Raw genomic sequence first — 26,548 nt, forward strand, 5'->3', positions numbered from 1 at the left:
GACAGCAAAAGAACAGCCCCTACATGATGGAACTTGTCTCTTTGTAACCAGCTAATGGCAAAGTTTGAGTAGGTGGCTCAAAAATTGGCTTTGCTTTCAGGCAGAAAACAGCCCCAGCAGGCAAAGGAGTGACCCTGTGCTGTGCCCAGCTGGGCTGTGACAGTGGCACCACACAGGGAGGGACACGGGTGACTCACCAGGCTCTGGTTGTCCGGCAGCATGACAATGATCTGTGCATTGTGATCCCAGATCATTCGCCAGAAATCTTTAGTTGTATGTGGCAGTGGGTGTTGGGTTATGATGAACTCGTTGCTCCTGTAGTAGCCCTGTAGCAGCAAAACAAACACATGGTTATTTACTGCCTCCCAGACTTTTAAAGCATTAATTTAATTTCTGGGGGCACATAATGACCCTATTTCATTTTACTCCACAATATTTTCACACAGACTATATTTTCTTAACTTCATTTCAATTCTACAGAGTCTCTACTGCTTTAATTTACTTTAAATCCCAGTATCTATTTGTATCTCACAGAAATACAAATTCCATCTAAATGCATCTTGTAATTAATTTTTTTAGGCAAGAATCTTTAATAAAACACGGTTAATAGCTTTACATTATGGGGAAGGTGTTAAAATCTCATCTGTTAATACACAGCCATTACATACAGAATTAAGACAATTACAGGCATCTGGTATTTAGCACCTTAGAATTGATTTTACTTTGTAATTAGGTGTTGGCTTCCTCACCATGATATAAGAGGCATTAATGTAATCTGTTCCCTTCATTCCAGGCAGTGGTGCCAAGCCCACTCTAGCACGCTCAGCTATAACATTAAAAAAAAAAAACACACAGAGGAAAAAAAAAGATCAAAGTCTGATCATGGCACAATGCAGAAAGTAAGAATTTCTCAGCCGTTAACAAAGCAAACAGTGTGCAGCTCCCATCTCCCACAGGAGCAGGCCAGCACTTTAACTGCGTTAAAGCACTGCCTGCTAACACAGGATATAAAAGAGAATGTTGCACAATATTCCCACAAGGACAAAGTAATTTCAGGAATCAAATTTTACTATAGCAAAGATTTTCACAGCAGGCTGAATTACCAAATAACAGTATATGCAGTGATAACAGGGGATTTCGAGTAATTCTTGTGTGTAGTGTTCCATTTGTCTCCAGCAGCACGCAAACCCAGCTGATTTATTTTGTTTTCCCTACCACTCTGTAGCGCTGCCATCTCTCACAGGGTGAGAGAACCTCCAGAGACAAACAGCTTCCCTAATGGGGAACCTCCCAGAAGTGCAGATCCACGCTCCTCTGTGTTTGAGGGCTGCGTTCAGCATCATCCTCAAAGCCTCTGACAGCCCCCAAAAGACAAACTGAAATCAGTGCAGCTGCATGACACAAAGGGCCAAATCAAACAGCCTATTTCTAGCCTGTTCATATCTGCTTTTAAGATGTATTCTGATGGCTTCCCTTTTTATTAACAAACTTCATGATGGACTGTTACTCTGTGCTAGCTTGGCCATCATGTGTCCTCTGTGTCCTTCTCTGGGTTATGTGATGGGGATGATGTTGTGCCCATGCTTGGTCTGGTGTGAGTTGGTACTGCTTGACAGCCCTGCACAGATTCCATTTCAATGACAGTGAAACTGTGTCCTCGGGCACTAAATACCCTTAAACCTGGGGTGGCTCACACAGAGAGAGGGAGGGCAGCAGCTGAATTACAAACAACTGGTGCCACTCACTCTGGGAGATCTCACCAGAGCTGGGAGCTGCTATCAAAGTAATCTCTCAGTATTCCACAGATTTATCCCCTACCTAATTATTCCAATTCTTAAACACTTCAAATTAACATTTCACTTGGACAGTATGTCTGGCTGACACTGCAACTATTTCCTTTTGTTCAGTTTCATCAGGGTAATACTGAAAGACAAGACAGCTTGGGCTGAACAAAAGATTACATTTCCCCTTCCTAGTGGCTATGTCTTTTCATGCCTAACACCAGGAGAATTAGGTACAAAAAGTTATGCTAGGCAGTAATCAAACCGAAGATGTGATCTTACATGGCACAACTGATGAGTTCCTGTTCTTCTCTTTGTTGCAGTCTTTCTGAGCACTGAAGCATTCCACGTATTTTGCATTACACTGTGTAACCAGCTGAAAGAGAATAAAGTAGTAAGTCAGCCCTCAGAGTGCTCTAAATGAAGAGAGAAGGTTTCTTTGCCAACTCCTGTGAAGATGCATTAGTAGAAGAATAAACTGCATTGTTAAACTTGTTTAAAGTACTCAAGTTTCCAATGGAAAGCATCCTTTTCATACAGCATGTTTAATAGATAAAAAGATCTCTGCAGCTCTCAGCTTTGAAACATCCTGCATATGAAGTTCCATCAAAATGTATTTTCACAGAACACTACATTTTGTTATCTTTGAGAATATTTCATGAAATTTCAGATGTGTTTAGTCAGAAGCAGTTCTCAAGGAATAAAAGCTAGCAAATAAGAACAAAACTTTAAGGTTGTGGGTTTTTTGTTGTTTGTTTGTTTCCCCCCCCAAAATAATAGCCAGATCATTCCTGCAGAATGTCTTTTTCTGCCAGGCCTTTGGGGAATCCACCACACTGGCATCTGAAATCTGAGGCCATGGGCTACATTCTCTGGTCTGCCATATTCATTCTGGGCTGCCTAGGGGCACAAAGAAAGGTAGATTTGTATTTGAATACTCCCCCAGTACACGGGGAAACTCTGCCAGAGCAAAGAGTAAAGGTGGCTTTCACATCTCCTGCACTCACACCTCGTTACTCAGCTGCTGCACTGGGGCATGAGCACAGGTTATTTTCTGCCAGCTCTGTGGCAGCAGCAGAAACAAGAGAAAGATCTAATAATTGTTGCTGGTCACATCCCAGTTTGAAATGCACTCTAAACAAGATAGCACTCAACTCATCTATGCACTGGCATAAGCCCCATTAGAAGTTATGGGGTTTCTAAGTAACTGTCCAATGTTGTCAGAGAAAGTAATTTCTGAAAATGGCACTTAGGGTTTTTAAACTTTGGCACGAGTCATTGGAAAACATATAAATTATACATATAATTTAGAATTGTTTGTAAAAGTGCGATGCTTTTTAAAATAACAAATCTTTGCCTCCTACTGCATTTTGTGTGGGTGTGCGTGCGCTTTCACTTGTTTCTTTAATTTAGTAATTAGGCATCTGGAATGTCTTGAGTGATGGAGAAATACTGAGATTCCTACAAGTGAATTCAGATTAATTTTTTTAATAGCTTGGCACCTGGTGTAATTTAACAGCTTCAGTTCCTTGGGTAGTTATTAACGGAGTTTAGCTGTGAAAACAGATGTCCTGTATCTCCTTGTGATACAAACTCTCACAAAATATTTTACAATGTATTCAAATAAAATGCAATCAGAAAATCTTAGGTTTCAAATAAGAGATCTGGAAAAAAGAAATTACTTTGGCCAGGAAGGAAGCAGCTATGACATAGCAGGAAACGCAGCTAGCGTCATGAGTAGCAATGAGAAAGGCATATTGTGTTTCTGGTCTTAAAACATTTGCAATTCCTTATCTACATCTTCACAGTGAAAACAGGCATACAAAAGAGGGCAGGAAAATGAGATCCCTCTGGATGGCAGTGGTTGAGACTTACCTTGAACTGTTTTTCTAGCCGTGTCTTCCCTCCTATGCCAGGAATGAGGATGCTGTTAACGTAACTGTGCAGCTGGTTTGCAGACACTTCCGTCTCCTTCCCAAGGATGGCTTCCAGCAAGGCATCATGAATAAAAATGTACTGCTCCTAGAAAAACATCAGCATGTCAGGTGGACATCTGAAATAAGAGCTGCCTTTGTCTGAGGAGCAGTGCACACTAAAGGAAAGGGTGTGCGAAACAAGCCACTCATGCAAATACTGCCAAATTGAGAATAAATATTTATAAATGTAGCACATACAACTCTGAACAAGTCAAAACCAAAATCTAGTTTCTAGTCTAGAAAAAGAGAGAAAAATATCAGCAATATATTCAATTTTTACTGTATTGGATGTAACTGGAAAAATCTTTTGATTACAATGCAAAATGAGTAAGGCTTTAAATTGAACCCCACTACAGTTTTTACCTCTGTCTGGACGAGGTAGTTGCGCTGCGTCCTGATATGTTTCAGGAAACCCAGGACATTAACTGTGCTTTTGTCTTTTATCTGCTGCAGCATACTGTCTATCACAATGTAGGTACCAGTTCTGCCAACGCCAGCACTACACAGAACATAAGAGAAACCCATGAAATACAGCCAGATGAAAGCAACTGCAGAAGTAGACCAGAACTATGCAAATATTCACATATTCCTGTTCATGGGCTTTCATTTTCCTCCTAGCTTCAACCATCAAAGTTTCACAGCAAAATATTTTGGTTTCTGGAAATATTGCCAGGTATATAATTCCTCCCTTCTGTGGGTATTTCTGTGCTCCAAGATGAGGCTGAACACAATACAAGCCATGACACCTGTGCCAGCAGCATGAGGATGAGGCTCCTGGGGTCCTGGACCTCCCACTCTGCCTGTTCACACTTGGCTCCTGTTCCCACTGCTGCAGTTACTGGTGCTGGCTGGATGAAGCCATACAGAGGTCCACCCTTTGCCAAGCTGCTGCAATGCGATTGCCAGGGTCACTCCAGGCTGTCAGATGGCTCTGGCTGGCTTCAGCCTTGAGGTAAACTGAAGCTGCACAGTGGAGCTGGAAATGGAAGTGGCACCAGCACTATGGGAAGGTGTAAAAGGGGGCTGATCCTGTGGAGCCAGAACTCCTTACAGTGAACGAGGGCAATCCCAGGCCCAAGAGAGACAGAAGCTCTTCAGAGATTCTCAGTTTCTGCTGAGGAAGGAGCTGTAACCCCCGTCATCCCCTCCTCTTTGATACTGTGCTGTGCAGCCCACTCACACACAGTGATGAAGACCACATCCCTGAACTAGCATTGACTGATTTACTGCTGTGACTTCAAGTGGTGAGTGTGAGTGTGGTTCAGTGGCAATTGCATTTCCAGGTATCCACACTGTTGGTTCCCAGCAGAGGTGATGTCTCTCCATGCACTGAACTGGCAGGCTACAAACAAACTTTGACCTTTTTCCCAACTACATCAGTGCAGTGTTCAGTATCTTGGCAATAGCAAAACCCTGCATCAGCTGGGAAACTTTTGCACTGGAGCTGTTTTAAGATGCAGGCAAAGTGGAGCTCGTGTCAGCACTCCATGGGGCTGACACACTCCTCCTGAGTTAGGAACCTGCAGTGTTTGTCTCAGGTGGCAGGGAAGAGCACGCACTGTGCCCTAGCTGTGCTCGGCCATCCTACCTGCAGTGCACCACCGCTGGTCCCATGTCCGGGGTTCTGGCCGCCGAGGATCTCCTGACGAAGGTGAGCACGGGCAGGGCGTACTCGGGCACGCCCATGTCGGGCCACTGCGTGTAGTGGTACTGGATGACAGTCCTCTCGTTCTGCCGCCCTTTGGGGTTCCCCTTCTGACCCTGGTACGAACGGGGCCAGAGACAAGGGAGACAGGAGGGAAAAGCAGCGTAAGAATGTCATCGTCCTTCTGGCTTGCTCAGCTGAGAAAGTGCTGGGCTCTGACAGAAGAAACCTGCAGCTCTGCCTCCTGATGGGTAGAGACAGACTTCGAGGAAAAATACATGTGGGAACAGGTAATGACAGCAATTACAAGGACGCCGAAGCAGCAGTGCACTCGAGAAAAAGAAACACAGGCTAAACCTTAGCAACAGGTTCCTTGTAATCCTGTCTTTACTTATTTCCCACCCACCTGCCTCTCCAAACACAGAGCTTTGCTCTTGTGTCCTATACAAGAGGCCAGGATGGGGGCAGAGAAGCTTGGCTCACCTTTTTCATCTTGGTGTTCCTGACGGTGAAGCGGCGCACGGTGTAGCAGGCGTGCACGTTTGTGCTCTTGAGCGTGACGATGATGTTGCCGTACTCCTCGCTGTTCTCCGTCGGCCAGTACTGATCGCATTTCCTCTGCACACAGACAGTGGGGTCAGTTGGGTGAGGGCCTGAGCTGCTGCTTTGTGTTTGTGTCTAGAGCTTTTTGAAAACAAATCATGGCTCGGTATGTACCCCTCTGTTCTGTTAGTTATGTTACACTCCAAGCAATTTAAAACAAATTCTGCCCAGGTCATTTAGGGGAGTGTTAAGGAGCAACTGCTAACAAACGAGAAAATCTCTTACTCTTCCTTTTTCAACAAGGTTCGTGATCATGACAATGATTCCTGTATTTTGTTCCCAAATCATCCTCCAGAAATCTTCAAAGGTAGACTTTAAAGGTCCCTGGGTAGCAATATAGGCTTTTGCTTTGTTGTAACCCTTCAAAGAAAACCATAATGCCAAGTGAGATGAAAGCAGTATCATGGCAGAAAAATTAATATTTTAGAGGTAACAAGAAAGGTGCTTTTCTCATTCAGAATAGTGAGGAGTTTGTAGCAAAATTATCAGGTCAAGCTGGAAAATACAATCACATCACAAGTGACAATACTTCCTCCTTGTGGAAGGATTCAAAGGTAGAGCAGATAACCATTAAAACAACTTACATCAACATAATTAGCATTAATGTAGTCACTGTGCTTAGAATCCTTCCCTGGTAAAGGCCTTAGCTTCACCCTGCTGTGATCATCTGCAGGATAAAAAACAGCAGAGAAACTTTAGGGAGACACAGTGCAGAACTGCAGGCAGAACTCAGTTTCCTGGGAATCATGGTTGCCCTTACTCATACACAGAAGAGATTGGCCTTGGACTGGAGTCAAGAGGGAGATGGGAGTATCTGTTCTTGGTCATCTTGCTCATGTGCAGGTTGTCAGCCTTCACATCCCTTACAGTACATGGTTCATGCTGAGACAGCTTCCTTTTAAAGGGCACTGGAGCCTTAGGAGCACAATTTCTAGAATCCTCTACATCACTCAGGGTAGTGAGATTCAAAGAGCCAGGGCACCCCACGGGGCTGTGAAACGCTGCCTGTGCTTGGCTCAGCTCATTATCCTCCCCTCAGAGCTGGGCTCAGACAGCTCTGCTGGCTCTGGGTGCTGAGTGGATGTCCTCACTCCTTCCCCACCATCATCACACCGTGAGCAAAGACTTGAGGCTGTGATCTTTAGCTCCTCTTTTCGTTTCACCCAAATGCTTGACTCTGCCTTAAAGCAGGAAAAATTCATTGTCCTGCTCCTAGGCAGAAGCACTGGGCTGGGTTCTACTTCCAACTCATGCAGAGATGAGACATGTGAGCCAGCTTTAACCATAGAGACAGGTTTCATTTGCCTTCCTTGAGGACCAATGGAAAGAGAGGTTCCTCCAGTGGTAATCTGGAGGACTGAAGTGCCTGCTTCAATCCTCCGTCAGTGTCACATCTCTGTACCTAGACAGACCAGACATGTGTCTAAAATCACAGCTGGGACAAGCTCAATGAAAGCCTTTACCCAAGGTCATGCAGCAAATCTTTCACAGGTCTGGGAATTGCTCCTCAGCCAGTACCTTGATTCCTTCTGAAAATCTGTTAGAAACATGCATTTCCTTCCTATGCCATCAAAAGCATTCAAGATTTACTGCAATCTTTATGAACACTGTGAACTTTTTACCAGTGGGCTCTCCATGTCTGTCCCTAAACCACAGTAACTGCTGCATCTGCCATCCTTTCCACATAAGAGAACAGAGAAAAAGTTACTGCACTTCCATCCCAGACAATTTGCATTCTAGAGCAGAGTCCAGATTTGCAGTTCTCAGAGGGATACAGGGAAAGCCTGCTCTGCGCTACAAAGATCACTATTTGTCCAAATCCTACACAGAGCTAAAGCAGTTTGAAATATGGCAGATACATTCTGTAAGATTTAGCACCTTTGGGGTTGTAAGGTAATCCCAGGAATCATCAGTAAAACTCTTTGCTCCTCCATGCACTTCCCTTAGGCCAGTTTTCAGGCATTAGCAGGCAGGAGAGCTCTGATCATCAATTTATCCCAGTTATTCCTCCGCAAAATTTCATACCAAACTTATACTTCTAAAACTATTCTTGGACTAGCGAACTGTGAAACATTTCAAAACAAAAGCTGGAGTGAAATCCTAGCCCTGCAGAAGTTAAAACATTCACTGCCTATAATGGGGAGAGGCTCTTCCAGCCACACTTTGACACGTTTATTACACGCTGTGTAATAATGTAACCTGGGGCCACCTGCCTGTCCCAGTCACACACACACACTGCAAGAGGAGAGTGCCTCTTTGGGTTGATCCTTGTGCTCAGGTCAGGGCTTACTTACAGGCCAGGATGTTGATGTATCTGTTCTTGTGCTTGTTGTCAGGATGGTTGGAATGCTCTGCAGTGATGTTCATGTCAGCCGTACAGCGCTGCACTTCCTAGGCACAGAGATTATTCAAATGGAAAATTTGTCAGTCCAAAACACCCTGAGCTTTCTCTCCTTTTCCAACAGCTCACGGAAACCACGCTCAGAGTCTCAGTATTTTAACTGCTGGGTTAAACACAGAGTCTGTCAGTGTTGTCCTGTATATAGACATGAGAGGTCTCTCTCTTGCCTATCTGGCAAGAGTCGCCAGTGCAATGTACCAAACTAAAAACAAAAAAACCATTTCAACAGAAGACTTCTGACCGCTGGACAACTTATCTGCTCATAACCTCTCAAAATGGGGTTTCTGACATTTAAGTTTGGCACTGACCTTTTGCTAGTTCTCTGCAGAGAGATGCCTTTTGTAAAATATAAATAAAATAGATCTCTGAAGATAACAGTGAGAGCTTTAAATACCACTGCTGGGACGCTGATTAACAGCCCTTGATGCAGTGCAGAGAAGGTTGCACCCGTGTGTATTTACAAAGCAGAGAGAGACCAAGGGTCTCGTGAAGCCAGAGATGCAGATGTCTGTCTAGCTGGGCCTGTAGGTTAGATACCTAATTCTCTTGGAAATTTTAAATTCTTAACCCACCCCTTACTCTGTTCAACAACAGAATACAGAGTTATTGAAATGGGGCAATGGAGGGTCTTTTGTTTTTTGACTCTAAAGAGAAGCAGCCATTCCCCTACACAGTTACACCCTTCAGAGACTTCCCTACAAACTGAACCACTCAGGAGTCTTTTCATCTCCAAGAGACACCTTTTTAGTATCTGTTTAACCATAATCTTCCTGAAAAAGAAAACCTTCTTTTTATCACTAGCATAAATATTCTTCACTTAAGGACATATTTAAAAAAAAAAAAAAAAAAAAAAAAAAAAAAAAAAAAAAAAAAAAAAAAAAAGATTAAAATTTGAAGTTTACAAAGTTGTGGAAGAAATGATATTTATTCAAATCTTTTGTGACTCTCAGAAATTGCACCAAACAGAACCAATTTCCCCCCAGGATATGTGAGGAAGTGCCAAATTACTTTGTACTTCAGACTTTAAAAATAACAGTATAGAACCTAAGAGGCAAAGTCATTAGGAGCTCACAGCTGCTACAAAGATCATGAGCTAAGTGACAGAGAAAAATTATCACAAGAAATGCTATACAAACAGCAGATGTAGGAGTTCAGCATTATGCAGACATTTCACCAAGGACTTGCATAGCAATTTTGATATCTTCCCCAACATTTACATTTTAAAAGTGCAAAGTATACTAAAACCTTGTGCATTTTATAGCTTTTATATCCATGTGACACTCTCAAATAACAATTGTTTCTCTCTCTTCCCAGCCCTCCACAGGGAGAAACACACTGTGCTCGAGGAGATGAGCTGAGCAAAGACAAAGATGAATCAAGCAAAACTCTCAGCTGGCCCTAATGGAATTTTCATAGTTCCACTTCTATCAAATAAAAAAGCCCATATTAAAGTGTGCTCTTCCCCTAATTCTGCCTGTCAGCTCCAGTAAGCAAGGGATTTCAGATTACACAATAGGCAGGATCAGTTCAGCATAAGTCATGGTTGGAAAAGCAGCAATATTTACATGTTAGGTTGATTTAATGTAATTTTATTTTACCTATTTTTGCACTTAGAAATCATACAACATCACTGCTGTACCATTACAGGTCACTCCCCAAAAATACTCTGCCCCTTCCTGTAAAACCTCACATCAAACCCTACATCCCTGCATCACTACAAAATTCTTTTTAGAAGATATGGGCATTGAAAAATTTATGCCAAATGCTGTAGAATTTAATACAGATTAATCCAATAAGGTTCTGTGGAGAATACTCTGAGAAGTTATACAATTTACTAGGGAATTACCTCCCTGCTAAAAAATTTTCTCTGACAGTTTAAATACTACATAGTAAATGTATCATTTTCTATTAAATTCTATAGGATTTTTCCATAAGGGAATTGTTGGTGAGGTTAATCATTTTAATTAACCTTTTTATGTTGATGGTGACTGCTTCCTTGACTGTACATGTTCCCAGCTGGCCAATATAAAGTTAATAGAGGAGGAAGATTAAGCTGAGATGGTGAAAAACACAGCAATGGAAAAGGAGGTCTGACGCTGTGAGAGCTGATGATCTGAAAATGGCTTTTCTTAACACATAACATTCGAAATGGTTTTTAATACTCTGGAAAGCTGTCGTAATGGTGGATTCCTAGATCTGCACAGTGCAAAAGCACAGCGAAAGGAGACTGTTACAGAAAAGCTTCCCCCTTGCCAATATGCCTCAGCTATTTTTTGTCTTTTTAAAGACTCCAGCCCTCCCCTCCAGTCCAGGACACAGGCAAGGCTTTGGGACACTGAGACTCTCAATGAGAAGGGGACTGAGGACATCCTCCAGCTCCACCCTGGCACGGGTTTGGCTGTGTGGGATTGAGAGCAGAGGGTGGGTATCCACGCTCTCCTACCCTCCGAGGCTCATCTCTCCAAATTCTAACAGCAAATTACTAAACCACAGGCTTCCCCAGCAAGGGGAAGGCAAAAGTTAACATTCCCTTGTTACTAAAGCCAAGGTGGTCGCCTTTCATCCATGCACAAAAGGCTGCAAGGAGACAAGACTAGTTGCAGTCTGTTATTTGTGCCTCTGTTCAGAGTATTATTTACCCCTTGGCAAAAGAGGATACCCCATTGTTAATAAATAACACCCTGGAGAAAGTCCCCTGAAGTCCCATCTTAATGATGCCATTTTACCACATTTATGTGTATCACATATTGACTTTCCCAGCATTTTCTGTTGCTTGTGCAATGAACACCCTGGGATTTCTAAACCTCATTGGCTACTGAGTCCTTTGGCTGCATTTAAAGCATCACCATGATTGCATTGCTATTACAACCAGGTCAGGGCTGACCCCAGTCTGCTCACTGCAGCTCAGCCTAAACAAAGCCCTCTGCCTGCAGGCACAAAACTGTTCCTGGCACCTTGGAGGAGGACAGATACTGTTTGTATCACCGTGTTCATAATTCATCCATAAACTTTCATCTCTAGAATATTTCCTTTGGTTTTCCCTAATCCTCCTTAGTCTCCTACACTGATTTTAATGATGGCTGGCTTGCACACTGCTGCTCCTCATGCTTAACTTCCCAGAACACATTACCATCCCAGGATGAATGGATACAGGCTTTATTCTGTCCTTTCAACTTAATCATTGACAACCCCAGAAACCAAAGTACATGGTTTCAATTGACTGTTAGTTACTGTAAGAAGTGTTCTAGTCTATGCTATTATGGCTAATTTACCTTTTAATTATATTGTCCATGCTAATGCTAATTGGAACTTGATACACCCAGGTTTAACGATCCATTTTAATTGCATTTCTGAAACAAGTTACAGATTAGTTTCTCCTAAACTTCAAAGAATTTCCATTTAAGTGTAAAATCAAACTGCTCCAGTGTCTTGCTGGCAGTATAAGGTTCTGAGCAGGAATTTTTGCTACAGTGGCTGAGCAGGAACTCGGTCTCTTGATCTGGCCTTACAAAGCACTGCTGCTGTTGTTCCCCATTACTTCAGGCTGATGTCCTGGCAGGGGCTGAACTGTGAACGCCTATGAATAGCAATGAGGAGTCACAACAAAGAAAGGATCCTAATCTGAGTGACTGAACCTGAGAAGATCCATAGCTGTGTTTTGATATTAAGGTTGCTATTTTTCAGCATGGAAGCAGGTAGTTCACCCACCCCAAGTATCAGTTTTGATCTATTATTTTAATCCCAAATTACAAGAATTCTGTGGTACTGCTCTTGCTGTTTGTTTTATCACAGCAAACGTGAAGACAGCATACCAACAGAGACTGCAGATAGTATTTGAAGATATCCCCCAGGAAGTGTGTAGATTTCTGTAATGATTTAGCACTGGTATAAACTCTCCAATGGCACTCGAGAGAGGTGAGTTGGGGACAGCCTAGAAAGAGGTGAAAATAAACAAACCAAAAGGACTCAACACAGGAATGACATCAATAGACAGCTAAAAATTCCTGTAAAATGCATGAGAGAGGAAAGGATGGTGTCAGTCTGACCACACCTTGCATTGCCCAGCCAATGGCTCATCCAAGTGCGGCTTCCAGGCACAAACCTTGGGAATGGCTGTGGTAACGTGGTTAGTAACAGAAACCCCAGATAGCTGAACTTCTTCTACTGCTTCTCTTCATCTCTTAATTCTCAACACCAGTTTCTTGGGGTAGGTGAAGCAGTGAAGTATTGAGAACCCCAGGAAGGCCCTGCTCTGTAGCAATCCTTCCTCCTCCAGCTTCACAGTGCTGCTTCCCTCTGGTTTCAGTACAGCAATGCACAGGATGAAAATACCTCTAATTAAGGCAATTTTTGGCCAGGGTTATAAAACATTCCAATGCAGTATTGCCTGCTAGCAGCATGCTTTTGAAATGGCATCTTTCTGCTGCCAAATTCCTTGGGGTAGATGCAGCTATAAGCATGTGTCTGGTGTGAGCTGTTTCTAATCTGTAAGGGATGTCAGTATACCTACACTGGGTTTTTAGTATCTCAAGAAGAGTGCAAAGTGCAGCATTATCTGTTTTCAGTGCAACCCTTTGCTAGAGAATAACATTCTGAGGTCCCCAGTTAAAAAGAGCCAGTGACCCCTGCCCTGAGCAGCAGCAACCACAAGAATAACGTTAGCAAATCCCTGCCATATCGCTGGAAATATAGATTTATGCTATTTTCTTACATTCCAGGACATTTAGAAGAAGGTGCCACTGGAGTATAAAGATATTTTCAATTGATGTGATGAGGGAGCTAGACAGCCTGCCTCTGAGTTCAGCGAGCCTGTTCAGACTCCAAATTGGCAATGAATCATTGTGCTCACACAGCCACAGGCAGGAGAGGTCTGCAGAGATTGCAGTGCCCCTCTCTGAGCACGCCAGCAGAAGCACTGACCAGCCCACTCCAGAATTACAGAGGAGGGAAATAAAGCTCCCTGATCTCAAAAATCCAAATGCTGCATTAAACTGTAAAAATTCACAGTTAGCTTTGGGGAATGGAAGGTGATTTCTTGGCTTAGTGTTCCTTTCTTGGAGCAAAAGGACACGATTACTCAAAAAAATTTACTGTGTTATTCCAGTAACCGGCCAGGGGGAGGGAGTGAAAAGCTCTGCTGTGGGAGGTGGCACTTCACACTCTTTTTGATACAGGAATTTGGAGGGCACATGTCCTATATAGTCAGGCTATCAGGGGACTAGAGGATGAAAATGTGACATCAGTTTTTAAATTGAGATCCAGAAGGGCTTTCAGGCACTGCAGCCCACTGTATCTGACTTCTCTGTGGGGCTAACTGCAAGACTCTGCAATAGAGGGGCAGAGCTAGTGAATGCTTTGAACACACTGGGGAGAGGTCCCTGAAGAAGTCTACAGGCTGCCTAGAAGTGAGCAGCATATCAATTTTCAAAATGTGTGAAAAGAAAATATTACTAAAAAAAACTGTTCTGGTTTTGGAGCAAAAAGAAAACTCGCCTTGTGCACTATCAGGTTAGAGATCCTCACCTGCCCAGGAATTGACAGTGTTCAACTTTCACTGGGGGACCTTATGGGGACCTAAGCTATTCATAAATGGACTGCAGAGGAGAAAAAGTGTGTTTAAAATACAGAATTATTCAGGATAATTAGAACAAAAGCTATTTGTGAAGGGAAGCTGAACAATCTCAGAGCCCTGAGTGACTGAGTGACAAAACAGCAAACGAAATTCAATGTTGATAAATGCAAAGTGATGTACTTGGGGAAAAACAACCCTAACTATATATATACTGACAGGTTCCCAATTTGCTATTGCCATTCAGTGATGAGACCTTGGGGTCACACTCAATAGTTTTCTGGAGGTGTCAGATGAGTGCTCAGTAGTTGTTAAAAACCAAATACTCTGTTAAGAAGGAGGAAAGTAATAGAAAACTGAACATGTCACTGAACTCTGCAGTAAAACAACCTGCCATACACTGTGCACAGCTGTGGTCTTCCCATCTTGACAAGGTTATGGGAAAGGAAGAAAAAAAGGTACAGAGGGGACAACTCATCACAAGTCTGAAGTGGCTTCCTCCAAAAAATGAAGTGAGTAATTTAGACTTCTTCAGATTTGAAAATGGATTATTAAGGAGGAATATAAAGGCAGACAGAGCCATGAGAGTAAATAGGGATGCACTTTGTAATGCACAAAGTAGGAGGCACCAAGAGAAGTTATTCAATATGAGTTAAAAGCAAAAGGAAGTCTGTTCTTGTGGAACAAATTGTAGAATTCATTGCCATGGGATGCTTTGGGCACCAGAAGCATAAAAGAGTTCAAGAGACAATTACAAATTTATGGAAGAAAGGTCTATCAAAGACTGTTAAATGTAATGATGCCAAGAAAATCTCCTGCTAGACAAGGAATAGATATAATCTCTGGCTCAGGAAGCCTTTCAATCTCTGTTCAGTCTTGCCCTCAAACCCTGCCCCAGTGCCCTTGGAAAAATGTGGTACCTCATCCTGTACACCACAGCAAGACAGTGCTGGAGCTACCTCAGAGCAAGCCAAAAACCTTCCCTGAACCTTTCTTAGTCTACTGCTGACCAAACTTCAGGGTTGAATACAAAAAGTTATGTCAGAGACCAGCACTACTGATGCAGGATCTTTATTTTAAAAAGCTATTTGTTGTTCAGTATTAAATTGGGTCCTGTATTTCCAATTTATATCAAAAATTGAAAATTCACAGGACTCAAAGGAAATCTTTAAAGTTCTGTATATACAAGAAAGCCCAGCTATCACCAGACAATAAAGCTGGCTGCATGCACTATGATTACCCAAAGGGAATAAGGATTCATTTTAGATGTACTTTCCAAGGGAAGATTTGTGAGTTCAAAGTCCTTTTTTCCTCTGCACATAAAATGCTTCCTAAGCACATTCACAAAAATATTTAGCTGTAATTACAGCTCGGTTTAAGAGGAGGAGGGAGTATTCACACAATTCACTTTTAAAGGAATCTTCTTCCTGTAAAAAACAACTCAACACAGCCCTAAATATTCTGCCAGAAACACAGGAAGTGACACCAAATTCTAGCAACAAACAAGTGGAGGAGGTTCACCTTCCACACTGGGCAGTGTATGTGTGTGCCTAGCTTAGTCTTTCCTTTTGCAGCTTCTACATTAAACCTCCTGCCACTGAAATTTCTGAAGAGATTTTTGATCCATTTTTTTTAAACAAGGTCTCATGAACTGGCTACCTTTGTGAGGATTTACTTATTCTGCAGCATTGAGCATTATTTCAGCACCTCCTTGCCATCCTCTTTTCTTCCCCTTTTAGATGTAAAAAGCTGTATTTTTTGGTATGACTGCAGAATCCATTACCTCTTTTCAAAAGTTCCACAGGCATGAAGGCACGACATGGCTGTGGTACTTTCCACCCAAAGCTAGCAGCCCTGGATTTTCTGTTTTAGCTGCAATCTTATTATTTCTCCGTGAAGCATTAGCTAAGTCTTCCCCACAGGTAGCAGATGTGACTCCAGCACATGGACCATGACTGGATGTGAGATTCTGCACTGCAGCCACTCCAACAGCTCCTGTACAAATGGAACCTCGTGTTCCACTGCCCCTCAGCCACTCTCCAAACTGGGCCTCTGACCTTGGAGTCACTTCGGGCACTTGAGAAACATTTCCCCTCTGGGCTCTGTGAAAAATCCTGGATTTTCAATCAGGCCCATGAAGCCTCAGCAGGGCAGAACACCAGCAATGAAGGGGAGCTGGGTGCTTTATCCCAGAGATTGACTTGTTCTTGTTTCTACTCCCTGATCTAGCAGGAGATTTCATTTACATTTAAGAAGCTGAGACCTCAGCTATGGAGAAACACATCTGGAGCAGCTGTCCTGACTTCAGGGAGATGCACCAAGTTTTAAGCCAGCACGGAGAATCGAATTTGGTGCATGCAGTGCAGTCAGAGGAGTTTAACTTCCCTTTGGAGGGGACCCTGTGCTCCCCAGAAGGGGACTAATTGGCCAAAGCTCTCTCCAACTACCTGCCACAGCACAGCACTCACAGCAGGGAACTCCAGGAGGAAGGGAAAAAATAAGGCTATTAGAGCAGTGTTTTTCTTTGCTAAAACACAGGCGGAAGGTGTCCAACATTTCTTAATAGCAGTGATTTAGTGATAACTGAAGCAAAGCCTGCTTAAAGCCAGACCAAGTTTACAGATGTGTTGTTGATTATTTTGAATAATTAAATGGTGTAAAACCCAGCTGTGATGAATAGCACTGGGGTCACAATTCATAAATAATTGAGAAGAGTGAGTCGCATGTGATCATCCTGATCAAATTCTACTCTCTGGGGAATAAATGTTTGTCCTGAATACCATCAACATTGTTAAATGCCTCAATATTCCTGCTCAGCCATCCAGCCAGCAGTCAATTGAACTAAATCACTTTAACACCTTACACATTTGCCTTCCTCATGAATACAAAATGCTTCTAACTTACACAATCCCTTTTGGGCATCAGACAAAGCAGACACTCTTTATGGACAGTAACCAAACAGCAACAATAAACGTTTTAAACGATCCCATTAAAAACAATTCCTGCATACAATCTTGTCTTTACAGTGCAGTAAGCAAAGAAGCTGTAGATATAAGGCCACCTATTTTGGTTCAGTGCCTTGTTTGTAAGCAGAGCTGCTGCTCTGATTCACAGGCAGTGGGCAAATGCACTTTCTTTTGCTCATGGGGAAGCCAGAGGTGCAACTCCAGGTGATTTCCTGGGGCTTCTCCTGTTTCTCAGTACTTCTAAAAGTTCAGCAGTGACTGTGATTAGACTGAGTGAAGGAAAAGCCTGACTCTGCTGTCTTATGCTGCATTATGTTTACCCTGCTTGGATAATATGGGTTTGGTAACCCAGAGGTACAAAGCTACTTTCACTCCATAGGAATTATCTCCAGATGAGAGCACATTTATAGGTCAGAGTCTGTTCTACACAGGTAACAAGATGCAAATTCAAAAATAGTCACATTAGATACCACCAACTAAAGCCCAAATCCTTTCTCCTTGGTTTTACTGGAACAAAATAATCAATGACTTCAATAGCAAACTCTCCTGTCTGAACAGAGCATGAAAAAGGACTCAAGGAACTAACTCACAGTCTGGGTTTTCATCAAAGACCAAATTCTACTACTTTTACTCATTGCAAGCACTATTTCACTACCTTTGGACTACTCAGGGGACATGTGGCTTTTCAGATGACTAAGAGGAGGAAATTCTGGAGCAAGAAGAGTAAAATAATTGTAAGAAAACCTTCTAGTTAAAAATGACTGTTTTTATCTTCATGTTATTCCCGGGGGCTTGCAGGCAGCTTTTCCTTTTTAATAAAAACCTAGGAGAGTTCCCCCTTCAAGGCACCAAATCTGTGGTGGTTAGAAAGCATCTGTAAATGTCCAGTCCCACATTGCTCATAGCTGGTAGCAAATTGGTATCATCCTGTTTCTTCTGATACATTTGAGCACTGCATTTACCTGACGTGACAGCCTCACACAGATGTCACACGGTCCCCAATTATTAATACACAATTAACTTTAGGAAAACAACATTTTATGGGTGGGTCATTAAATCGTACCTCAAAGTCTTCTGAGAACCCATGCTGGTTGTTAGAATACAGCTCACTGATGTGTTTAACAAATTGCTTGACTGGAATTGCTTCCATATCATCTGTAGGAAAAAACAAAAGATACTCAGAGTTGCTCTTTGTTTCAGACATTAAACTTGAGGAGAGGAATTCTTCACTCGATACCATTTAGATTTGAGTTCCCAGGGGCAGAGCTAGTTCAATATTCAGTGATAAGAAATCTTGATAAATCTGGCAAGTTTTGAGGTAAACATTTCCTTTTATTTCCAATTCTAAGCACTACAATTATAAATACTGAGAGCCTGTTCCTTGGGATGCTGATTTACAAAGTCCAATTTAAGCTCAAGGATAATCAGCTCTTGCTCAGGTTGAAGATGGCCGTGGATGGGATGAAGCCTTCTCTCCTTTCACATAAACAGAACATAAGAGACCCCAAATGTGAAAATACAGTTGACAATTACTCTCAGTAAGTTTTACCAGGCTGAGCAGACACACAGGCCCTTCTTATTATTCACTTTTTCCCTTTCACACAATGATGTAGAATCCAAATGGACTTACGAAACTGCTTCTGAGCAAAAGAGCAAGTGAACACAGCAGCCACACTAATTTGAGTTCTCTCTCACGCCAGACATTATTAATAACATTGAATACTATTAAGTACTCCACTGGACCATTTGCTCTTGCACAGCACAGTGCAAGTGCTACCCAGTACACCAGTAAATCACCCTTACATGTCTTCTTACATGACAGAAGTTGAAGACTCAAACTGAAGACAAACAAGACTGTTTTGAGCACCTGGGACTCCAGGCAGACTCTACCAAAGCTGGGGTGTAGGCTGGCTGCCTTATTCCTCTCTTTAGCTCTCAGAAAGGCCTGGATATTGTTATGATCACCACTGCAGTTGGTAGAAGAACTCTGCTTGCCAAGATTCACCAGTTAATATTTTCAGTCTGGCATTTAGAAAATGCAAATTGCTATACAACTGTGATTACTTTCAGCATGTGAAATAATCTATTGCCTGATGGCTACTATTGTCTGATTGCATGATTTTATGGCAATAGTCTGTGTTTATATAATCCATTTAATATTCTTCTGAAGATAGTATCTAGGTTATGTTTACTCCCAGTAATTCAGTGGTGTATTTTTGCTCCCATTTAGCAGACATATGGTTTGGTGCTACAGCTGCATTATAATCTGGATTCTTTTCCTTTTAAACATCTACATTATGATAGAAAAAATCCAAATATTTCTACAGATACTTAGCAAAATTTAACGATAAATAAATAGATGTGACATTTACTGTATTCAGAGTGAAAGATCTTTGGCAGCTAAAACTTCTAAGCTGTCACATACACTTTTCTTAGCAAAGGGTATGAAGATCTGTATGTGTAAATGAGGTTCTACTTTGGCAAGAATTTTATAGATCCCTGACAATCTGATTTCTTTCCAGCTGATGGCAGTTAATATTGACCATGTCATTACTTCTCTCCTTTTATTTTATAAGGTAATTCTCTAAGGTGGCTTTTTGCATCTATTGACATTTTCAGATCTCAATCAGCTCTATTTTATTTACAAGGGCCAATTGTTAAAGATATGTTTGCAATCTGGTCACCTCACAGTATAGTCATGCTACTTTAATTAACCACATGCTCATTTACTGAATAATACAGAATTCAAAACATTTGACAAGTGTATGCTCTTCTTAGCAAAAAGCTGCAGCCTGCAGGAATGCTGGCATTTAAAAGTATTTAAGTGATAACATTTATTCTATAAAATATTGGGAATATCATCATCTCATAACAACATTTATTTCAATATTTTCACAGCCAAGACATTTGAATGGAATGATCTATAGAAACAGCAAGAACAGCAAGAAATACTGTTTTACAGCAAGTAAAACAGTATTTCCTCTTCTGAAAAGTAACCCATACATCCTAGATTTCTTTAAAAATAGCTTCTGCTATGATAGCAATTGCATATAACCTCACAAGAGAAATTCCACAGTTACAATTTGGGTTTTTTCCTTGCATAGTTTTAGCTCAACTGAGACCAAGCCAGATAAAGGATTGGCTGCAGCAGACCAGTGTGTCCAAGCTAATTTTGTAGAAGGCAGAATTTAACTTTAATTGTGATCTGTGAGCCAGAAAATACATTAGAGATAACATGCTCTCCAGTCCATTGAATTCCCACCAATTTCAAGGATGGGTCTGCACCAGAAATCCACGGGAAAGCGTGGCTAGTTTTCTTTTTATCATCATCACTGCATGGTGGCAGTATGTCTCCACCTTTATAGCCACTGCTACTCCACTTCTCTCTTGTTAACTGTCCTTTAGGGTTTTCCTCTTCTGCATTTTCATTCTCATTCCCTCCAGAAGCCTTAATCCAATGCAGTTTCTTACCATATTTGATGACATGGGTAACAATTACACATTAAATAATTAAATAGGAAATATTGTTGACATATGAGCTCACTGGGTCAGAGGGAAATGAAGTTGCCCATCAACTCAGGAAAACTATGCTGGAACAAATATAATTATTACAAATCAGGAAGATTAAAATCAGAACCATGAAGCATTAGAAAGTTAAAAAAACAGTTTAAGGTTTCCAGTTTTCAAACTGGTGGGATAACATGGTCCCAACATGGTCTGTGACTGGGACATGCACAGCCCTGAGGGGATGAACCTACAGTGTGGTGGGATGTGGCTGGTCCTCCCTGCACACCCACCCTGCCCCAGGAAAGCAGCTGCACAGGAGATTGAGCCTTTCACATCACCCAGTGAAACAGGAAAGCAATCTGGGCTGGAATTCCTCTATTCATAACCTCCAACTCCAAACTCCCACCCAGGAACACAAATTCCTTTAGCTGCATACAGGCATGCCCTGCCATGGGCAGCGTGCCAGGCTCTGGCAGAGTGTGTGCTAACACGCTCAGCACTCTGGAATGGTCTGAGCTGACGTTATCTGGAGATGGCTCTGACCTTCTCCAGGAAAACCAACAGAGGTAGCTACATGCACAGAATCTGATTTTCCTTTAGCTATCGTCAGCCCAAAGGCTTTGGTTAAGCCTTCTTTCCATCTTAAAGCAAACAGATTTAAATGACTGTAATTCTTTTAGTCGATTGGAGAGATTAATAGAATCCTATAATGGCTAATTAGCAGCTCTCCATCGTTCTGTGCATATTCACTTTGGCACTATATACTTTTTCCCATCAAGAAGCTGGAGTGACATTTGATATTGTCAGTGCAATCCTTACACTTTGCAAGACCTACACATTATTCAAAGAGAAGAGGGAGGTGTTTTAATAACATACCTTCACCTCTAACACTGCAGATATAATTACATTTCTGTCTAGCTTGGGTTTAGCCATCTGTTTTATCAGTGTCAATAAAGTGATTCTGGATTTACTTGACTGTGAAATATGAGCTGAATCTGGCACCACAATAATGTACTAACCCTTTGTGTTACACAGAGGAAGAAGTATACTTAGATGGACAATATTTTAGCCATATTTTTTACAATCAGATACTACCAAAGCTGACACGGTGGGGTATGTTTAATTTCTGTGTTAAATATTTAACATACTGGTGGAGTTCCCATCTTGACTTGCTGGCCCAAGCCAAGCACCTGAGAGGAGTATCAAAGAAACCCCAAGGGAAGCACAAGGCAGCTCATTTCCTGCCACAAAGAGACAATGCCAAGAAGAAAATCATGTTTGTTTAAAAAAAATGACTGTAGAGGAAAACCTTCACTAACACCTCCTTTTTAAAGAAATGGCAATTGCAAATGTAGAATACTTAACACATTCCTTCATAAGACAGACACCTTCAAAAGAAGCCTGAAGCGTATAGAAGCAATAAAGTTCAAACAGGGTTACATTTTAAGTTCGGATAATTAGTAATCCTACCAGGAAGGATTTTCCCACAGCTCCCACTTAATAAGCTGTCTTTGTAATGTTAAAGCAATAGGGGCCAATTTCCAAAGAAAAATAGGATATCCTATCAGAAATGACATTTCCACATAATAGGGTCTGAGATTCATTTTGATTCATTTATAGTCTGAGAGCTCACCGGATAGTTTAGTGGCATTGTATTGGAATAGATGGGTTTGGGTCAGGAATTAATGAAGAAGGTCAAAACCAAAGTGCTTCCTCATATTACCTTTACTTAGATGGAGTTTTGGTGTTTCTGAAGACCAGATGTTTGACACATGAAATAGTCTTGGTAAGAAAATTCTCTGTGTCTTTTTTTTTCTGTAAACGCTTTCTGTTTTTCAGCTATTACCTTACCCAGCCTCCTAAATCCAATATACTCCCTGCATCCTATGCCTTATTCTTAATGGGAAAGCTTATTTGGTTGGTTTGTGAGTCCCTGCACTTCAGTCTCTCCTTTACTAAGCCACCTGGATTCATGTGCCATGGCTGTCACGTGCCTTGGTCCATCAGCTCCCGCAGCAGCCACTCACTGTCTGTGCCCTTCCTGCATCCCTGGAGCATCTCCATCAATTCTGAGCGTGCTTTGCACACCTGGCTTCAGCCAAAGAGTGAAGGGACTGTCCCACTGCCCTCTCCCTGCCAGGGGGGCTGAGCAGCGACCTGAATCCACTGATCTGGCTGATGACTGTAAGAAAGGATTGATTGATTTGTGGGGAAGAGGAAGGGGAAGAGGAAGGGGAAGTTGTTGGTGTGGTAGATGGGTTGATCCTTCTCTTCAGGATGACAAAGAGTGAAGTGACAGGGAAACTTCTCTTTCTGAAGGCAGCACTAACCTAACTTGGCTTGTGATGACCACTAAACCAGTGACATGGTGAGGGACACTGATCCTGAAGAATCCACTCTCAACAGTGTATCCTTGCAGCTCTCATTTTCTTCCCAAAATATCTACCAGTAGGATTGTAACAGGACTAGATCTGACCTCTTAACTCACTGAAAAATAACATACATGAAAAATGCTTTCTCATATCCATAGCAAAGAAGCACCTTTCTGTTCCCAACAACACTCAACCCAGGGATGTTATTTAACCTTTCACTCTCTTATTCTCCATTCCTACGAAGAACATTGAATGCAATCACAGGATTTTTAAAGAGATATTTATTTATTATTAACCATCTTCAGTGAAGTTTCATGGGGTTTTTTATTTTTTACAAGGAGGGATGGAAAAATTCTGCAAGCAGCTGGAATACCTAGCATCAATATTAAGGATGCATTTCACTTAAAATGGAATCTGACAGCCAATGGATAAGCTACAATACACACCAGAGTCAAAGCTACCAGAGCTATGGCAGCAGGAGTAACCATGTGCAGTGTGATGTTCTGTCTCTACAAGAGTGGCTGAGCATACAGAATACTGCAAGGATGAACAGCACACCCCTGGGCAAAATTCTGCCCCAGCAGAGGTTATTAAATATTCCCATCAACTCAAATGTCCACCTCTAGAGAAAAAGCTTGGACAAAACTATATAAACTACAGACTGAGCATCCACTCCAGAGTGCACATACTTAAAAGGGCTCGAAACTTCACATGCTGCTCAAATTTTGACACAGATTGAATTTGAAATGTCTGAGCAGACAGAAATAGCCAGCCCTTGCCCTAAGTCACACAAATACTGGACTCTGTGAGTAGTTCCACACATAAAACAGGGTGGTGCCCAGCTTTCTTCAAACCATTTTAGATTTAATGCAGTTGAATTATACACATTTATATTGTCAGAGCCTTTAATTCTGTAGGATACTGACTTTCCTTGCATAACTATTTAAAATAAGAATGCAACTGAAGCCATTGTATTTCAGTTGAAATAATTAATCTTTCTGGCTGATTGCATTTATTTGCTGTATAAAAAAATTGCCAGAAATATAATAACAGGTTTTTTTGTATAACATTAGTATCAATTAATTTATGATAAAACCAAGTTATTAAAAAGCCTTATTACTGAGAAGGTGTCTGCCTTCTGTGGAGATCATCTCTCCATAAATACTATAAAGACTATACAAAAGGTTTCATTCTAGGACATCAAAATATCTGCTGAAGATCTCTTAAGGGTGACATCCTCCTGAAGTCACTGACCTCAGTAATTAAGAAAAATTACAAATAAAAATGAATTAAGATGAGTAAGAAATCATTAAGAGTTGATTACTGTGGACAGTATTCCTCATTAATGTTCACCTTTTTGTAATCATGTGTTTATGAAGTTTTTTTTTTAATAAAAAACAGCTTTCAAAGTGAAAAGGCATGGAAAACACTTTGAACACATTTGAAAGTCCTGGAAAGATGGGCATACTGAAAGAAAAACAGGAGTCTTTTCAGCAAGATAATTGCTATCTATTTGTTATGATCAAGTCAAATGAACAGAAGGGCAGGCTTCTGATAAAGGGAAGACATATGAAAAAGCAGAATATGAAAAAACACCTGTGTAATTCTGCTATATTCATCTCCCTTGCTTCAAGAGTTAATCTACTACAATGCTATTAGCCATGTGTCAGTCAGGAATATAAAGATGTTAATGATAAAATTTTATATGTGTCAAAATAAGAGCTCACTTTAAATCTGCTTGTACAAAGATTAGGTTATCATTAATTATAAATGTAATAGCAATACACTTCTTCCCTTTAAGCAAAAAGCCAATTTCAGTCCAAGAGAATGAAATAATGTGAATTTTCCCTTAGCCCAGATATTAAACGTGATCTTATTTGGTATTGCCATCTAAGGAACACAATTTTAATCTCACACATTTCCATCCTCAGGTCCCAGTCCTGCCATCAATTACACACAAGCCTTACATTGAGCACATGAAGATCCAGCTCCAGGGCTCTGGCTCTCAGAAAAGGATCTATCTGCATTTCACATGGCCCCATAAAAACACATTCTTTTGTGTTGCAGCCAAGCCCTGAAGCCTCCTAGAAGAACCATAACCAGACATAAATTCTACAGTGTACTACTGCAGGAGCAGGGTTGGTACCAGAGTAAAAGGAAGGTGGATGTTCCCTAAAATACCTTGATATTTTCTTGGCTTCAGAGGATGGCTGCGTTTGCCATATTGCATTCGTGAATTTAATTGAAGCTGAAGATAGGTACAATTCACAATATGGTGCTGGAACATAAATCCACAGGGAGCAGAGAGCAGAAATAAAGTCTTAAACAGCTGAAGAGCACCACCTCTGTGCTCAGTGAAGAGCTCCATGCCCTTGAGGAAGAAGCCCTTGGCTGCAGTTAGCGCAGTTCCTGCACCTCACAAGGCTCACTGTGCTCAGTGCACTGTCACTGTCACAGCCACAGACGTCTCCTGGGCTCTGCTCCTGTGCTCTGGGAATGCAGCTTGAGACAGCCACACCTGAGCAGAGAACAGTGAGATACCAAGTCTGTGCTGGGAACCTGCAGTTTCCTTGTCAAATGAGATATCATTACTGTCTCTTAACAGAAATTGTTTGTCAAAGGGTGGATGCTACCCGAACTCAACAGCTGAGCCTGTAAAAAACACATCAAGTCTGACCACTGACATTTGTCAGGAAAGGTTGAAAGCACTATTCAAGTTATTGAAGAGCTAAGAATTAATAAGATGGACTCATTATGGGAGTCCTTGTAACCATGAAGAGACAGAGGGAAATGAAAGAGGGTCATGGGTACCCTGGCCTCCACACCCTGGTGGGTGTGAGGTGGTCAAAGCATCTTTTCATCGCTATTCCTCTATTTCCTGGACTTCTACACCCATACTGGGACATTCTTGAAGAACCAGGAGTGTCTCTCCATCAGATTCTACCACTAGTTTTTAAAAATATATTATTAATAAACTCTATGACTACTTAAAAAATTAATTTACTACTCATTTAAACCTAAAACTGAACATACCATGATCTGAAAACTGTTTCTTAAGTCTTGCTGTCTAGACACACCTGAAATGATTGGCATCACCTCTGGGAAATTTTACCTTTACTGAAAATATAAGATGTGAAATATTTCTGGAAAATATGGTAAATGAATCAGCTGCACTGGCCAGCTGTTTTGTTCTTTATGATCTGTGCTTCTCTGGACTGTGGTCAAAACTACCCAGAGTTTTGAGCTTTTCCATCAGGTCAAGCCTCAAGTACCTCTGTGCTGACCTCACCTCAAGTCCTACTGACATCAGTGCCCCTGGGCTGGGCAAGGAACCAGTAAAGTCACAGCAAGATCCACAGCAAGAACAAAGCTCCACCCAAGAGCAGGAAAACTGACACAAAACAGAGGAGGAGGTTAGAAGTGGAATTTTTATTCATGTCACTGTTTGATAGCGCCTGAGTTGCACAGAGCTGCACTTCTGCACTGCTGTCGGGGAGCAGCTCTTGCTAGGAAAAGAAAGGAGAACTGCTAAGGGTCTACTGAAAAGGATCAAGTCCAGAAAGATCCAGAAAGTCAGTCAGATGCTGACCCAGCAATAGAGAAGACCAAATGAACAGAAACAGGAGCAGCTCTGCTGAGTGAGATCCTGCCGGGAGCAAATGTTTTAGAGAAGAGATCCAGGCAAAGATGGTGTGCATGTGGCCAAAATTACCTGAGAGGGAAGATAC

At 41.7% G+C, this 26,548-nt stretch overlaps 1 protein-coding gene across 1 annotated transcript in view; it reads right to left on the reverse strand.

Moving 5' to 3' along the window:
• The window catches only part of PTPRG (protein tyrosine phosphatase receptor type G), a 394,663-nt gene that overhangs the window by 12,216 nt on the left and 355,899 nt on the right, over positions 1–26,548 (reverse strand). The window contains exons 15-25 of the mRNA XM_063411184.1: positions 18,005–18,096; positions 8,300–8,396; positions 6,590–6,672; positions 6,231–6,365; positions 5,886–6,020; positions 5,346–5,518; positions 4,121–4,256; positions 3,657–3,803; positions 2,064–2,157; positions 750–826; positions 198–326 (exon numbers count right to left, since the gene is read on the reverse strand). Coding sequence (XP_063267254.1) covers positions 198–326; positions 750–826; positions 2,064–2,157; positions 3,657–3,803; positions 4,121–4,256; positions 5,346–5,518; positions 5,886–6,020; positions 6,231–6,365; positions 6,590–6,672; positions 8,300–8,396; positions 18,005–18,096 — 1,298 coding nt within the window. The remainder of the gene's footprint in view (positions 1–197; positions 327–749; positions 827–2,063; positions 2,158–3,656; positions 3,804–4,120; positions 4,257–5,345; positions 5,519–5,885; positions 6,021–6,230; positions 6,366–6,589; positions 6,673–8,299; positions 8,397–18,004; positions 18,097–26,548) is intronic.

Source organism: Prinia subflava, chromosome 14 (assembly GCF_021018805.1).
Source record: "Prinia subflava isolate CZ2003 ecotype Zambia chromosome 14, Cam_Psub_1.2, whole genome shotgun sequence".
Classification (NCBI taxonomy): domain Eukaryota; kingdom Metazoa; phylum Chordata; class Aves; order Passeriformes; family Cisticolidae; genus Prinia; species Prinia subflava.